At 33.4% G+C, this 18,057-nt stretch overlaps 1 protein-coding gene across 1 annotated transcript; it reads right to left on the bottom strand.

Annotated features, from left to right (window-relative positions):
• Positions 1-7,000: 7,000 nt before the first annotated feature.
• Positions 7,001-12,301, bottom strand: LOC134239229 (heat shock 70 kDa protein 12A-like). Its single transcript, XM_062721390.1, has 4 exons — positions 12,182-12,301; positions 11,029-11,179; positions 9,606-9,650; positions 7,001-8,049 (listed from the first exon to the last, which is right to left on the bottom strand). The coding sequence occupies exons 1-4, from the start codon at positions 12,299-12,301 to the stop codon at positions 7,001-7,003; spliced, it is 1,365 nt and encodes a 454-aa protein (XP_062577374.1).
• Between the last annotated feature and the right edge of the window lie 5,756 nt (positions 12,302-18,057).

Here is an 18,057-nt window from a genome sequence, read left to right as displayed (position 1 = left end):
ACATTCTTTAAACGTGAGAAAAAGTACAATCTGCTTGCATACAAAGTATATAAAAATTTACTAAGCACAGGTACCTGAGTTGTCAAAATGGCCTGAGAGGAAATTTGAAAAAAATTCTGAACAGAAAGGAAAATCCCTTTTCTATGTATGGAACTACTATTCATTTTGATTGGTTAGCTATCGGCGTGATACCCATAGTCGACTTTACCCTGCCTTGTCGTTGGAATAAAACCAACTTTGAGCCCGAGGTTAAAATAACTAGTAAAATAAAATGTGAATCGATATTTTTTGACATATGCTTGAAAATTGGTATTTTTATATATCTATTTTTTTCTTTGATTCGCGGGATAGAAAGATATGTTAATCGTTTAACCAACATGCTATAATTATCTTGCATATGCATGTACATGTACGTGTGCAAGCATTCAAAACGTTAAACGATATATACATTGTAACTTATATTCTTAAATGAAATCCTTGGATACTTCGCATATTTATAAAAGGTCTTAGAGGAATGAGGCACGAAAAGAGACATGAGGAGCGTTTGGGGAACATATGTAACGGTCCCCGTTACAATTAGCACTAGTTCATCTTTAAATTTGTAATAAATTTTTCCTTGGCACCTCCCATGTGTTATGAAAATTTCAGTTTAATAGGAATAATATCAATGTTGATGAAATGTGGATTTTACACAGCATCAGGTTTGTTATATAAAACTTCTCTGTGAATATAAAGGTATTTCAAATACACGAAGTCAACATTATACATGGAGAACGTCAGAACTGATTTTTTAATATTGTGAAGAAATAAAGCAATACAAAGTTAAAAACAAATATTTAATGACCAAACATAAAAACAGAGATATATATGAGAGTTTGTGTCCGTACAAATTATCTGGTATGTAAATGAGGTTTTCCTTTTATTTAAGAAAAACCCCTTCATTTGGATGTTTTTAATCGCGATTCTACGAAAACGTCGGTGTCCGTTTTCAGTTTTAACATTTAGAACAGATTACTAGATTTACCGCATTTTGACAGGTGATACTGCTGATTTAGTAATAAATATGCATGTTTCCAACAGTTTTTCTGCATTAATGAACTATTTAAACCAAGAAAATGTTTATGAAAAAGTTGAATAAATTTTTTGCACCAGTAAAAAAGAAATTGCTAAAAATCCAATATCCGGGACCGTCGACTAGAATTAACGCTTGCCGTTAGTATGTAGAGTTGTCGTTCGTATCTCTTTCAGTTTTTGTAGATGACGCTACACTAAAAATGATTGATTGATTGATTGATTGTATATTGTTTAACGTCCCTCTCGAGAATTTTTCACTTATATGGAGACGCCATCACTTGCCGGTGGAGAGCTGCAAATTTTGTCCCATGCTCGGCACTCAGGGCCACTGAGCAGGGATGGATCTTTTCGTGCCAGCACCTACTGCAACACGGGACATCAGTTTATACGGTCTCATCCGAAGGACCGGTCACCACGTTCCACAGTGGGATTCGAACCCGCGACATAAGGATTGACTCCTTACTTCGCGACTCTAGAGCAGACGCTCTAACCACTGCGCCACGCGGGCGACCACTAAAAATGAGTGGAAAAAACGAAAAAAACCTTTGAGCTTCCTTATAATTTAGTTTTACTTTGAACGAAATCTAATATTCAAAATAAGATTACTTTATCATTACATTTACTTACATTTTAAATTATAACAAGGGGCCCATGGGCCTTATAGGTCACCTGAGCATCATGCAACAACTTTACAACGATTGACTCTGGTTCATGTTTTAAACTAGACATCATGGCATTTACAATTTTGAAAGAGGCACCGTTGCTAATCATAACTTAACACTTAACATGTTTAGTTTGGTTACTTGATACCCAAAGACCGAGGAGGGGGACAAAAAATTGCATTTTGACTAATCAGTTATATTCAGTAATAATCAGTGTAGTACCACTACCACACATGGTCCCCTGAATCCGGTCCACAAATTTCACAATTTTGAAAAAGGCACCCTTGCTTAGCAAAAAATTTGATTGAAACAAAGGAGAAAATTTCAATAGATTAATTCATTTTCAGTATATAAGTAGCGCCCCCTCCCCATCTTGGTACCCGGGACCCAGGGGTGTTGAAATTCACAATTCAGGCAAAATGGCCCTTGCTCAACAAAGTTATATAGGTAGTTAATCTGCTTAATACCCAGGAGCAGAGAAGAAGATTTTCAAACATTTTCTGCATTTTCTCTATAAAACCAATAGAGCCCCGCCTTAACGACAGAACCCCTGACCCTGAGGTCATAAAATTCACAAAAGTATTATTCCACATCATAACTATGTACTTAGTTTATTCAAAACCCAGGAACAGAGAAGAAGATTTTTAAAGAAATAATGTATTTTCACTATATAATCAATAGAACTCTGCCCTAGCACTAGAACCCTTGACCCTGGGGCCATTAAAATTCTCAGGTGACCTAAAAATTCAATTCAGAAGAATATATGCCAAGTGTATATGCCAAGTTTGGTTAAAATCTACCGTCCAGGTATTTTTAGGGACCGCCTCAAAATACAGATACATTAACTATAGGATAATATAGGAAAATGCTAATTTTAGCACTTTAAAGAAAATTATGCAAAAACTACAATAGCCTTTTTGTTTAAACTATAATATTTGATGAGTAATACTATATTGCACATTATATTTAAGAAATACAAAATTCTACCGTCTTGTTACATGTACAATACGGGGCATCTCAAAATGCCAAAAATTAACGAATTTTCCTGTTTTTAAAAGCGTACTGTTTAATATGACTGACACAAAGGATTTACATGTATATGAAAAGTTGAAAACATAATAAGAATAAGGGAGATTTTCTCAAATTTCCATATTTCTAATTCCAAGAGTTTACGTTTATTAATTGTACTTTAATAACATTTTAATTACCCCTTCAGTTTATCATACCGTCAAAAAAACACGCAGCACTGTTAAGGCCTACTTTTAGAAATCAACGGAAAATAGACTTGCAAAAAAGGGGGACCTTTGTAAAACTGAATTTATTTTAATTAAGATGTTTTATTATCACAGAACACAAATACAATAAGGAAATAGCATAGTATAACCCACTCTGTACTGTATGAAGTTTAGTCTCCTCGATGGACAGTCACGTGATGAATGCATATTACGTGTACTGAATGTAGGTCATTAACAAATTTCAATATCGCAAGGGCATGCCCTGTTTGAAATTAAAAATTCAAGTTATTATTTGTTTTTGGATACTTTGTAGTTCCTGAAAGTGCTGCTGCTTTGAATCGAATTCGCGTTTTAATAGTTAGAATTAATAGTTAGAATTTCAGGTAAATAAGCTAATGTCGAAATATATTTGACTTTTACCAAATACTTTGTGTACTTATAAAATCACGTTCTCGATTTAAAGAAAGCAGCAGTACCTTTCAAGTTAAGAAAAATATCCCTTATCTATAATCAAAAAATGGTTAAGATCTATTTAGTGAATGCCCTTGCGAAATTGCGATTTAATGAGGCATCTCGATGTAAAATGTACGTAACCTGTACATAAAAATACGGCATAATTAATAAAATACATTCTCTTAAAAGTTAAATAATAATCACGCTAAACAAAAGATATGCACTGGTATTAATCGACTATTTAAAACCTATAAATAATAACTTCCCTTACTTATGCAGCAATATACCTTCATCACCTGCATACGTAGTATTTATATCTCAGTTGATTCGATATGCTAGAGCATGCTCTACGTATGAACAATTTCTTAAACGAGGTAAATTATTGACAAGCAAGTTGATGAAACAAGAATATCAACAGTCTCGTTTAAAGTCATCATTTCGTAAATTCTATGGTCGATACAATGACCTTGTCAGCAAATACAATTTATCATTGAATGAAATGCTGACTGACGTTTTTCATACCAATTGTTAGTCCATTATTTATACACTGAATTGACCACGGATTTTTTCCGTTATATCCTGATTATGACAACGAGCACACGGCGGGTGTGACCGGTCGGCAGGGGATGCTCACTCCTCCATGGCACCTGATCCCACCTCTGATGTTTCGGAGGTCCGTGTTTGCTCTGCTCTTATTTTGTATGTTTGTTTAATGGACGTTGAAATTGAATACTGTTCGTTATTTCCATATCCTTCCGTCAAATATAAATTCGCATTTTTCATTGTTAAAAAATAGCTCAATCTGCCTCTCACAGGACATGAAATACGTCATTTTTACCAAAATGACGTCATGTTTACAAGTTCATTGCGATCAGTGCTTTGTCTATAACCAACTACATGGGATTTAAGAGCCATTCTCTGTAATGATTTGAAATTTTTTATAGGAGCTGTGACACACATAGTCTCAACATTTCTCCAAACTTTCTATGATAAAAGTCATTGATACCCTAAACTAAAATCAGGCAAAAATTGGTTGCCATGTGTCATAGTTACAATGCCAACTTGTCTTAAAGTTCAAAAAATGGCATTTTTAACATGTTTAGAGTCCCATATTTAATATTTGCAGCAAATCAAACAATTGGCAATAATTGTTTCCCAAAGTTGAAGGTCAGATGTCTTAAATGCATGATAAACAAGTTTGGTAAATCAATTATTACAAAGTATTTAAAAGTAAAAAAAAATATATTTATTGAATTTTATAGTCATATACGTAAAAATAAAAAGCAATTTTAGGATGAAATGCGACCAAAAAATAGAAAAAAGAAAAAGAGCCTTGAAACATATTCAATGAATAAAATATGATATTTCATTTTGGTTGGCAATGGTTGCCAAGGCTTTTTATACCACAGAGAGCCTTCAAAGTAACACTCTATATGTTTAAATTTGATCCTATCTTTTGAAAAAAATAGTACATTTCCTCATAACTAATGATCAATTTTTAAAGATGTTGGTGTGCGCCTAGTTTTCCCATTTGAAAAAAATCAGATTAATTAGATTTTTTGAATAGAGCGTTGCTATGGAAATAAGCAGAAAATATATGCTTAAAAACCTGAAAAAATATTTTCGTTCCTTGGATACGTACCCTTAACTGAGATTCCAAAGACTTCTATGAATGATACTTATTAACAACTAACCTGACTTTTAATTTTGACTATCATCTGATCTCTTAGTGGATGCAAGAAGTTGGCACATAGGGTTTATTATTGATATAACTTTCACAAAATCGAACATTTTCCCTTCTTGGTAACCATATCAACAGTGTTGTTTTCTTCATCCAATTTTATCAATGTATGCTATTCAACTCCACTTCTAACAGATAAGTATTGTTTAAGCTGAGTCCTTAAATTTGTTTCTTGATTAAATGGCAATTTAATTCTTAATACTGCGAAATATAATTAACTTTTAAGCACTGGTACTTTGTTTCCATGGAAACACTGCAAAGTAGCAATTAAACCCAATTATTCTTATGGTTTTGGTGTTGCAAGGTCCTAGGGATGAATATTTGCCAGTCTTGAATTTTCATGTTTTTCCTTAAGACAGTAGCATTAATCAAATCTTAGTTACTGGTTTTGCATGGTTACACTGTGTTACCATGGCAACCATAAAGTTATTTATAAAGTAATATTGCTTATACTTATATATTTAAGTTCAAACATTTTTTTTCTTAAGTCGTTGATTGAGTTTGAGCATGTAACACTACCATTAGTAAATACTGAGTGTTATTCAGCATATTTAAGCATTATAAATGTATTCCAAGTGTACCCTTGGTTACCACTAATACTAAGAGATATATTCTAAACAGATTCTTTACAGCATAAGTGACATCAAGGTATTATGTTTTTGTAAGAATGATTTATTTGCTTTTTCTAGTTTTATTAAGCGATAATCAAGATTTAAAGTGGCTGAATATCTCGATTTTTCAAACTTATCCGCTGTTGCCATAGCAACCAGGACATTAAGCAACTAAATTTTGTTTGAAATTTGTTTCTGGTGTCAAGTACTAAGCATGGGTGAAGTTTCATCAAAATCGGTGTCCATGCGTGGCAACGAAGTTTAAGTGGTACAGAGAATGGTTATAAAACTAGCAAGTTTTTTTAATGCATTGATAAGTTTTATTGTTGTTTATTATGCTTATACAGCTAAAAGTTGAAAACATTTTCACTTTCAGGTATAATGAGAAATACATAAAAGTCATATTTTTGTGTGACGTCACAGTAAACTTTTCCCCTATAAATTAGGCCCCACCCCCTTATTCAAGCCTTAACATTGATGCGCAATGTAACGACGTCAACCTACCTATCAATTGCAAAATCGGTTAAAAATCAGTTATATAAAATTTTAATTACATTTTAAACCTTTTATTTCTTAAGTTTGTTTAATTTTATTAATTAAGAAAAAAATTGCTTTAAAACAGTTAAAACGCTTCAATTTACTATGATGCGCAAAATAATGCGCAATGAAAACCACAGTCGGCCCAGAATGACAGATATTGACCGAAGATACAAGGATTATATCGACCGAGGGCGCTAGCCCGAGGTCGATGTACTCCGTGTATCTGAGGTCAATATCTGTCATTCAGGGTCATTATAAATGCATATTGACCGTGCATTGAGTCCATATTTATTATATTATATGAATTATAATTTCCCAAAATTATTTGTACAATGTATATCTTCCTAATGTTTACAGAGATGGTATTAATCATTAATAAGTTGAATGTAAATGTTTAAGAGTTTATTGAATATTACGTATATAGAACTATTCACAATGATCATCTTATACTCAAAATTATTTAAATGCATGTTGTTTTTAAGAACAAGAGGCTCACTAGCCAGGTATCATGCGACAGCTTTCCAACAATCAAATGTAGTTCATGTTTTTAACCTTTCAAAGTCTTTTTTTCAAAAGTGTGGTATTTTTATTGTACATTAAGTTGATTGTTTATTCATCGAGTTTAAAATTGAAAGTTTGCAACAGCTATTCTATATCAAATATATATTCTGACTTATTCTATATTCACTCCAACATTTCAAATTTTGCCTCAATATCCCTTCCAGAACTCTTTTCTGTCACCTTGCAACAGATTTCAGTCAGTCCAAACGTAAAGGAAACATTGCATTTTCTATTTGTATCCTTGTCACCAGTAAGAGGTATAATTAATTTCCCGAGAAATTTGCAGTCATCATCAAGGTAAATTGTATTTGTTTTTTCCGTGTAAAATATCTTATATTCTATTTCCGACTGGTTTTTACTCAAAGCAAAAATGGCACTAGAAATGATGTGCCCTTTCGATGTTATTTTTTCTCCCGCTTTTACTAAAGTGTAAAAGGAACCCCTGCATCTCGTGATTCCATAATCATCAACGTATTTCCTGTCTTCACAGTGAACACTTGGATCAAATTTAGAGTGTGAATTTGTACCGTAAGAATACCTTAGTATACGCTCAAAAATAACCTTTGAATCATGTCCAAAAAGAACAGCTCCTTTAACCACTGCTAGTTCGCATTCTTGAGGAATGATTAAGTCCTGTTGTGGAAAGCATTTCCTTATATCATCTTGCAGAATAATGCATTCTCCATATCCACCAACAAGGAGGATTTGCCTCACTTTAGGAAAACCTTGCAAAATGCCTTCAATATGTGTCGTTATATTCTGTATAGATTCTGTAAAGAGAGACTTCATGAGAGTTGAGTCAATCTTTAGTTTATCGTGCCAAAAATTGACATGTCCCTTGAAATCTGTACTCTCGGCATTTTTTCTGAAACCTGGATTATTGTTCGATGCAAATTGCAAAAGTGATGATGGCAATCTTATAACATAATTCTTCTCGCAATCATCTGTAACTGTTCGCTTTTTTATCTCAAAATCTCTAAAGATATCAAGGTAATCGCATATTTCCTCTGATTTTAATTGCGTAAAGGCTTCCTCTCCAAAGAGTTTAGAAAAAAAATGGAAAAGCCTTTTGTCGACGTTTATTCCACCAAAAGCTCCACCGCTTGCTTTGCTAACTTCCTTTAGTTTTCCATTGTCGAGCTTTTCGTGAACAGTAAAATCTCCAGTACCACCTAAATTTAACAAGCACAAATAATAGCTATTCAGAAAGCAATCAATATCCATAATCATTAAAGCAGGATATGTGATAAATGATTCTTTTTCTATAATGAGATATCAAAATATTTATCAGTCATCATCATATATTTTAAAACATGATTAATTCTCCTTAGATTTGGAGAAATGTTTTTGAAGAAAAATAACTCAAATGAGTGAGAATTAAACATTTTTATCATGGTTTCTCTTGTCGTGTACTTTTTTGTGGAATGTAGAAGATTTTTCATTCCCTATGTCTAAGGTGAAAAAACTTTTTATGTATCATCGGTTCTGAAATAAGAAAAAACTATAACCTCATCAAATTGTAACAATGTCCATAAACATAAAAAAGTGTTCTTATTAAAGGAACAAGAGGCCCAGGGGCCACAGCGCTCACCTGAGCACATCGGGCTTGAATTAACCCCCCTCCCCTTCCAGGCGTTCTTCATTTGAACAAACTAGAATCTACACTACCTTAGGATGATTCCATATAAATACCCCGGGTATCACTAATCATAGCTTTTAAGTACTTGAAAAGAAGATTTTAAAAGGTTTCCCTATGTAAAACTTGGGTCGGCCATTTTGGCACCACCCTATACCCAGGGCCGGGGGTTATGATTTGAAAAAAAAAACTTGAATCTACACTACCTGAGGATGATTCCACATGAGTTAAATCTTTCCTGGCCCAGTGGTAATTGCGCAGCATTGTTAAGGCTTGAATAAGGGGGCGGGGCCTAATTTATACGGGAAAAGTATATTATGACGTCAGACAAAAATATGACATTTCTGTAGTTCTCATAATACGTGTAAAAGAAATAATCTGCAACGCTGAACAGAATTAGCATAATAAACAACATTATAACTTATCAATGCATTAAAAAAAGTTGCTAGTTAAATCCCATGTAGCTTGTTGTAGACAAAGCACTCGTCGCGATGAACTTTTAAACATGACGTCATACTGGTAAAAATGACATACTTCATGTGCTGTGAGAGGCAAATTGAGAAATTGTTTATCAACGAAAAATGTGTTTTATTATCAAACGGAATATTATTTACATATTTTAAATAGTGGATTAATACCAACGTAAAGCCTTTGTTTAGAGCGATTGTTAATTAACTACAAAGAGAATGTATTTTATTAATTATGTCGTGTTTTATGTACAGGTTACGTATATTTTACATCGAGATGTCTCATAAAATCTTACTTTCGCAAGGGCATACACTAAATAGATCTGAACCATTTTTTAAATATAGATAAAGGATATATTCCTTAACTTGAAAAGTGCTGCTGCTTTCTTTAAATCGAGGCCGTGATTTCATAAGTGCACAAAATATTTGGTAAAATTCTAACATATTTCGACATTGGCCTATTTAGTTAAACATTTAAGTATTAAACGGCGAATTCTATTCAAAGCAGCAGCACTTTTCAGAAACTACAAAGTACACAGAAACTATTAATAGCTTGAATTTTTAATTCCAATTAGGGTATGCCCTTGCGATATTAAAATTTGTTATTGACCTACATTCCGTGTACCTGCTATGCGTTCATCACGTGACTGTCCATCGATGGGACCAAACTCTACACAGTACAGAGTATGTTATACCATGCTATTTCCATAAGTATTTAAGTTCTGTGATAATAGAATTGCTGAATAAAAATAAATTCAATTTTAAAAATTTCCCGTTTTTTGCACTTTTATTTTCCGTTGATTTCTCATAGTAAGCCTTAACAGTGCTGCGTGAGAAGGATTTTTAAAGATATCTCCTATATATTACTATGTAAAACTTGGGTCGACCATTTTGGCCCCATCCTTGCCCCGGGGGTCATGATTTGAACAAACTTGAATCTACACTACCTGAGGATGATTCCACTTGAGTTTCATCTTTCCTGGCCCAGTGGTTCTGGAGGAGAAGATTTTAAAATATATCTCCTATATATTCCTATGTAAAACTTGGGTCGAACATTTTGGCCCAATTCTTGCCCTGGGGGTCGTGATTTGAACAAACTTGATTCTACACTACCTGAGGATGATTCCACATGAGTTTCATCTTTCCCGGCCCAGTGGTTCTGGAGGAGAAGATTTTTAACGATTTTTCCTATGTATTCCTATAAAAAACTTGGGTCAGCCATTTTGGCCCCACCCTTGCCCAGGGGGTCATGATTTGAACAAACTTGAATCTACACTACCTGAGGATGATTCCACATGAGTTTCATCTTTCCTGGCCAAGTGGTTCTGGAGAAGAAGATTTTTTTTAAAAATGCCATTAATTTTTATCAAATTCATGAATTATCTCCCCTTGGAAAAGGGCGTGGCCTTTCATTTGAACAAACTTGAATCCTCTTCACCCAATGATACTTTGCGCCAAGTTTGGTTGAAATTGGCTCAGTGGTTCTTGAGAAGAAGATGAAAATTTGAAAGTTTACAACAACGACATCGACTATGACGAAGACGACAACGACAGACAACGGACAAATTATGATCAGAAAAGCTCACTTGAGCCTTCGGCTCAGGTGAGCTAAAAATGAAATTACTTTTAAAAGAAATATTTTGCTGAATTTCCTATTTTTTGTTAGAGACTGAGAGATGGTTTTTTTAAAACATGATTAATTCTCCTTAATCTTTGAGAAATGTTTTTGAAGAAAAAATAACTTGAATGAGTGAAAATTAAACATTTTTATCATAGTTTCTCTTGTCGTGTACTTTTTTTGTGGAATGTAGATTTTTCATTCCATATGTCTTAGGTGAAAAAACTTTGTATGTATTATCGGTCCTGAAATAAGAAAAAACTATATCCTCATCAAATTGTAACAAGGTACAAAAACATTAAAAAAAAGTGTTCTTATTTAAGAAAAAATGAAATCACTTTTAAAAGAAATATCTTGCTGAATTTCCTACTTTTTGTTAGAGACTGAGAGATAGTTTTTTTACAAGAAAAAGAAAAATCAAAGACTTTACCTCCTATATCGGCGATTAGGTACTGGGTCCCTACTTCTGAAATGCTCAATCCTGCACCACTCGTGAGTATTTCAGTTGGAATGTTTTGACAGTGTATTGATGCAGCTTCAGGTTCCAGAGCTAGAATAAGTCTGTTTGATGCTATCCCAGCCTAGAAAATCAATTTCTGAAATTTATTTCATGAGCGTATATTTCAAATGAATATAATGCATATCATACAAAAAAAATGTTTTCAAAGCTACAAAGATTTTTCTAAGTTACTTTATAAACAGTTGGAAAGGGAGTGGACGAGATAAATGTGTCTATCGTCCCGTAGTTCAGACTGACCGCAAGTCCATCTGTACACCTTTTGTCCGTGTATTTCCAAAAGTATAGTGCCAACCAGCTGTAAACCCAACCTGACAGAAAGCATTCGGAGAACAGTCCCAAGACGGTCTGCTTTCTTGGACTGCTAGAATAGTCTCAAACAGTCATACGGCAGTCACAAGACAGTTTTCTATTAAAAAGCATTTTTTCAAGACTTTGTTTTAAATTTTGAATAAAGCATAAACCTATGACATCACTGGAGGATCAAGTAATCCGTATGCATACCCAAAGCAAATTCTTCATCTCATATCTTACGGATTCACATAAGTTTATATAAAAACGATAACATAAATTTGCTGGTTCAAAAATATGTCTTTTAAAAGAGTTTTTTTAGACATCGACTAACGGGAAAAGCAATTTCCTTCGAGCATTGTTTATTTCCTGAAAACAAGTAAATTGGAAACAAGTCCTATAAAACATACTCGTTAGAAACCTGTTTTCTCAAACATTTTTTTTTAATTTTCTAATGACAATCGGAAAGCCCCTCTCGTCTCTTATAATATATATATATAATATATATATATATATATATATATATATATATATATATATATATATATATATATATATATATATATATATATATATATATATATATATATATATATATATATATATATACTGTATAAATAATTTTAAATAATAAAGAGATTCGATATTAAAAAAAACCTGGTTATACAGAATTATTTCTTATATTAATGGAGCCCACTAAAAAATTCTGTTAATAGAATGAGTAAATCTTTTGAAAATGAAAATGTTTTAATAATAACTGAATTTGATATTTTACCATTTCTGCAGCTTCATGCATAAACTCCTTTGCTGAATCCGTCCAAATCGCTGGAACGGTCAGTACGAACCTTACATCAGACAGAATTATAGTAGGTAATCTATCTCTCAAGGTCTTCATCACATGATTTTTTAAGAATTTTATCGACATGGAGAAAACGTCCATGGCTGGAATTGTTTTCCCTAATATGTCATCTAGTGTTGTTTTTCTGGACAAATGCTGAAAATTGTTAACAAGAGTCAAAATCAAATTTGGAGTCATCAACAAAAACTTAACTTCAAGAAAGCAAAGCATACAAATATATTAGTTTTTATGTATAAAAATATATATGCATGCATAACGAAATTTCAAATTTATAGTACGTGTAATCAGGAATTTCATGTATTTCCTAAATATTTAAGGAAATACGTGTACATAAATGTATTATACTGTGTTCCTTAGGAAATACTTGTATATACTGTTTTCAGTTTAGAAATGTATGCATTTACTGAATTCGACAATACTTTTTACATGTATTTACTGATTGTGTTTTTGTGAACTAATTTAAAATAAGAATCAGATATTTATAAAAAGATGCACAGTATACCGGTAAATGCAATATTGACTTGACTATCTGGAATCCATCGAAGAGGATAATTTGTACATTTCATTGATGCACATTAAATCGAAATGTCCATGATGAAAGAAGGCTTTTTATTGAGAAGCTCTTTTCTTGGTATCAAAATGATATTTCATAAACAAAATGCCCGCTATAGGTCACCTGAGCATAATGCAACAACTTTTTAAAGATTGAATATGGTTCATGTTTCAAACAAGAGGCCATGGCATTCACAATTTGAAAGAGACCATTGCTACATTGTAATCACAACTACACACTTTGCAATTAATTGATTAGTTTAGTTTCTTAATACCAAATGGCAGGGTACATGTAGGAGAATAAAAATGCATTTCAAGTAATAAGTAATATTAAGCAATAATTAGTAGTGCCACAACCACACATGAACCCCCAACTCTTTCTTCCATACATTTCTCAATTTTGGGAAAGGCAACACTGTTTGAAAAAAAAAAATTGATTAATACCAATGAGCAGATTTCAAACAATTAATTCATTTGCAGTATATACCGGTAAGAAGAGCCACCCCCCCCCCCTCTTTGGCACCCCTGACCTAGGGGCTTTGTAATCTGAAAAAGGGGCCCTTGCTCATCATAGCTATACATGTATACATGTATATGTAGTTCATCTGCTTAATTCACTGGAGCAGAGAAGAAGATTCAAATAATTAATGTTTGTTCACTATATAATCAATAGAGCCCCGTCCAACAAGAGAAAGCCTGATCCTGGGGCCATAAAATGTACAATTTTGGTAAAGGCACGCTTGCTCATCATAACTATATACATAGCTAGTTTGTTTAATACCCAGGAGTAGAGAACAAGATTTTCAAATAATTTCTGCATTTTCTCTATACAATCAATAGAGCCCATCTCTAAACACCAAAATCCCTTACCCGAGGCCATGAAATTTACAATTTTGGAAGAACATTTTTCCTCATCATAATTATGTAGTTTGTTAGTTTGTTTAATACCTAGATGCAGAGAAGAATATTTTTAAAGAAATTATGCATTTTCACCATAAAATCAATTGAGCCCCGGCCTAACTCTAGAACCTCTAACCCTGGGGCCATGAATTTCATAGTTTTGGTCGAGTACTCAATAGTTATTACATTCATGCTAACATTTTGACTGCTTGATGTCCAGGAGTAAAGAAGAAGATTTATGATAATTTCATTAAATTGCCCTAGGGGTAGGGACCGTGAATTTAATAATTTTTGTCCCCCTTCATCCATAAATGCTTTATGCTAAATTTGGTCGTAATTAGTCGAGTGTTTGCAGAGAAGAAGCTGAAAATGTTCAAATGTAAACACACGAACATGACACACACCGCACGACGACGGACGAAAGCAGATAGCAATAGCTCACCTGAGGGTACACAGAATGAATGAAAATGAATCATCCCCTCAAAACAAAATAAGGTACAAGAAATGAATATCAATGTGAATTGTTTCTTGCACTGATAAATACGCAATATTTATTTTAATCTATTTAATTCTAATTTCATGTAGCGTTAGTGCATTTGTATCAATTAATTTGTATGTTTAAATTAAGATACTCAGCGCCAACCAACCAATATAAAACCCATGAAAACAGTTAAATAAAAAAATAGGCCAATGGGCCATATCGCTAACCTGAGCACTGTGGCTAGGAAAAAAAACAAAAATCAGTTTATTATTGAAAAGTTTAAAACCAAAAGTGGTCCAAACCAATCTTTAATGGGAGAGGGTATGATTTGAAAAAACTTGAATCTACTAACTATGGATGCTTGCATATTTCTTTGACAACCTTAGGCTTTATAGCCCTTTACATTTGAACTTACATTGTGGCCCCGCCCTGCCCCCAGGGATCATGACTTGAACAAACTTAAATCTACACTACCTGTGAATGCTTCCATATACAAGTGACTAATCATGGCTTGGCCAATCTCAAGAAGAATTTTAAAGAATTGTACTATGTTTCTATGTAAAACTTGGATTCCATGTTGTGACCCCGACCTACCCCCAGAGGTCATGATTTGAGCAAATTTGAATCTACACTATATGAGAATGCTTCCAAATGAATATGACTAATCATGGCTCTGAAATTCTTGAAAAGAAGATTTTAAATGATTTTTCCTATATATTCTATGTAAAATTTGATCAGCCATTGTAGACCCGCCCTACCTCAAGGGGTCAAGATTTGAACAAACTTGAATCTACACTACCTTATGATGATTCCATATAAATGTGTCTAATCATGGCTTTGCTATTCTTGAGAAGAAGATTTCAAATATTTTTTCTATATATTTCTGTACAAAACTTTGTCCAACCATTGAAGCCCCGCTTCATAGTCTGAAGGTGCTTCCATATAAATATGATCATTTATGCATTTGCTATTCTTGAGAAGAAGAAATTTTTAATAATTTCCATTTCTATTTCTGTGTAAAATTTTGGTCGGCCATTGTGGCCCTGCCCTACCCCTAGGGGTCATGAATCTTGAATCTTCACTACCTGAGGATGCCTCCCTATAAGTTTTATCTTTCCTGGCTTAGTGGTTATGGAGAAGATTTTTAAAACATACCACCAAATTTTCACTATTTCTGTATTATTTCCCCTTGAATAAGGGCGTGGCCCTTCATTTGAAGAAACTTGAATTCCCTTCACCCAAGGATACTTTGTGACAAGTTTGGTTGAAATCGGCCGAGTGGTTTTAGTGAAGAAGTCAAAAATGTGAAAAGTTAACAGACATCTAGACAGACAGACGGTTAGACAGACGGACGCCGGACAAAATGTGATCAGAAAATCACACTTTAGCTTTCAGCTCAGGGGCTAAAAACATTAAACTTTGATTACTATGGTAAACTCTTTGGAACTTTAATTTGCTATAGTAAAAACTTTGGAACTTTAAATTACTAGATTGAAAACTAAGGAACTTAGATTTAATACAGTTACAACTTTGGAACTTTGATTTACTAGACTGAAAACTTTGGAACTTTGATTCCCCACGACAAATTAAAATCCAGGCTTTTTGATATTATTCACAGCTGCTTCTTCAACAAAAATGGAACTCGTAAGTTTACTTACCTCGTCATTGGTCATTGGTCATTTGAAAAATTATTTTGTTAAAACAGATTCTGATTGCACACATAAGTACTCTGAAGTTGACATCAAGAAGATGCTTGAGTTTCTGATTGACAATATCTATGTGGTTTTTGGAGACCAGGTATTCCAACAATCTATTGGAATTCCCATGGGTACAAATTGCGCTCCGTTATTAGCAGACTTATTTTTATATTCATATGAAGCAGAATTTATGCAAAATCTTTTACGTGAAAAGAAGAAAACACTTGTTGTGGCCTTCAACTCGACATTTAGATATATCGACGACGTATTGTCAATTAATGAATGAAAATGAATCATCCCCTCAAAACAAAATAAGGTACAAGAAATGAATATCAATGTGAATTGTTTCTTGCACTGATAAATACGCAATATTTATTTTAATCTATTTAATTCTAATTTTATGTAGCGTTAGTGCATTTGTATCAATTAATTTGTATGTTTAAATTAAGATACTCAGCGCCAACCAACCAATATAAAACCCATGAAAACAGTTAAATAAAAAAATAGGCCAATGCGCCATATCGCTAACCTGAGCACTGTGGCTAGGAAAAAAACAAAAATCAGTTTATTATTGAAAAGTTTAAAACCAAAAGTGGTCCAAACCAATCTTTAATGGGAGAGGGTATGATTTGAAAAAACTTGAATCTACTAACTATGGATGCTTGCATATTTCTTTGACAACCTTAGGCTTTATAGCCCTTTACATTTGAACTTACATTGTGGCCCCGCCCTGCCCCCAGGGATCATGACTTGAACAAACTTAAATCTACACTACCTGTGAATGCTTCCATATACAAGTGACTAATCATGGCTTGGCCAATCTCAAGAAGAATTTTAAAGAATTGTACTATGTTTCTATGTAAAACTTGGATTCCATGTTGTGACCCCGACCTACCCCCAGAGGTCATGATTTGAGCAAATTTGAATCTACACTATATGAGAATGCTTCCAAATGAATATGACTAATCATGGCTCTGAAATTCTTGAAAAGAAGATTTTAAATGATTTTTCCTATATATTCTATGTAAAAATTTGATCAGCCATTGTAGACCCGCCCTACCTCAAGGGGTCAAGATTTGAACAAACTTGAATCTACACTACCTTATGATGATTCCATATAAATGTGACTAATCATGGCTTTGCTATTCTTGAGAAGAAGATTTCAAATATTTTTTCTATATATTTCTGTACAAAACTTTGTCCAACCATTGAAGCCCCGCTTCATAGTCTGAAGGTGCTTCCATATAAATATGATCATTTATGCATTTGCTATTCTTGAGAAGAAGAAATTTTTAATAATTTCCATTTCTATTTCTGTGTAAAATTTTGGTCGGCCATTGTGGCCCTGCCCTACCCCTAGGGGTCATGAATCTTGAATCTTCACTACCTGAGGATGCCTCCCTATAAGTTTTATCTTTCCTGGCTTAGTGGTTATGGAGAAGATTTTTAAAACATACCACCAAATTTTCACTATTTCTGTATTATTTCCCCTTGAATAAGGGCGTGGCCCTTCATTTGAAGAAACTTGAATTCCCTTCACCCAAGGATACTTTGTGACAAGTTTGGTTGAAATCGGCCGAGTGGTTTTAGTAAAGAAGTCAAAAATGTGAAAAGTTAACAGACATCTAGACAGACAGACGGTTAGACAGACGGACGCCGGACAAAATGTGATCAGAAAATCACACTTTAGCTTTCAGCTCAGGGGCTAAAAACATTAAACTTTGATTACTATGGTAAACTCTTTGGAACTTTAATTTGCTATAGTAAAAACTTTGGAACTTTAAATTACTAGATTGAAAACTAAGGAACTTAGATTTAATACAGTTACAACTTTGGAACTTTGATTTACTAGACTGAAAACTTTGGAACTTTGATTCCCCACGACAAATTAAAATCCAGGCTTTTTGATATTATTCACAGCTGCTTCTTCAACAAAAATGGAACTCGTAAGTTTACTTACCTCGTCATTGGTCATTGGTCATTTGAAAAATTATTTTGTTAAAACAGATTCTGATTGCACACATAAGTACTCTGAAGTTGACATCAAGAAGATGCTTGAGTTTCTGATTGACAATATCTATGTGGTTTTTGGAGACCAGGTATTCCAACAATCTATTGGAATTCCCATGGGTACAAATTGCGCTCCGTTATTAGCAGACTTA

This window comes from Saccostrea cucullata, unplaced genomic scaffold, assembly GCF_032062105.1.
Source record: "Saccostrea cucullata isolate Sc308-1 unplaced genomic scaffold, CSIRO_AGI_Scuc_v1 ctg4604, whole genome shotgun sequence".
In the NCBI taxonomy this organism is placed as follows: Eukaryota; Metazoa; Mollusca; class Bivalvia; order Ostreida; family Ostreidae; genus Saccostrea; species Saccostrea cuccullata.
Note: the sequence above shows the minus strand (reverse complement) of the source record. Positions and strands in the feature narration are given on the sequence as shown.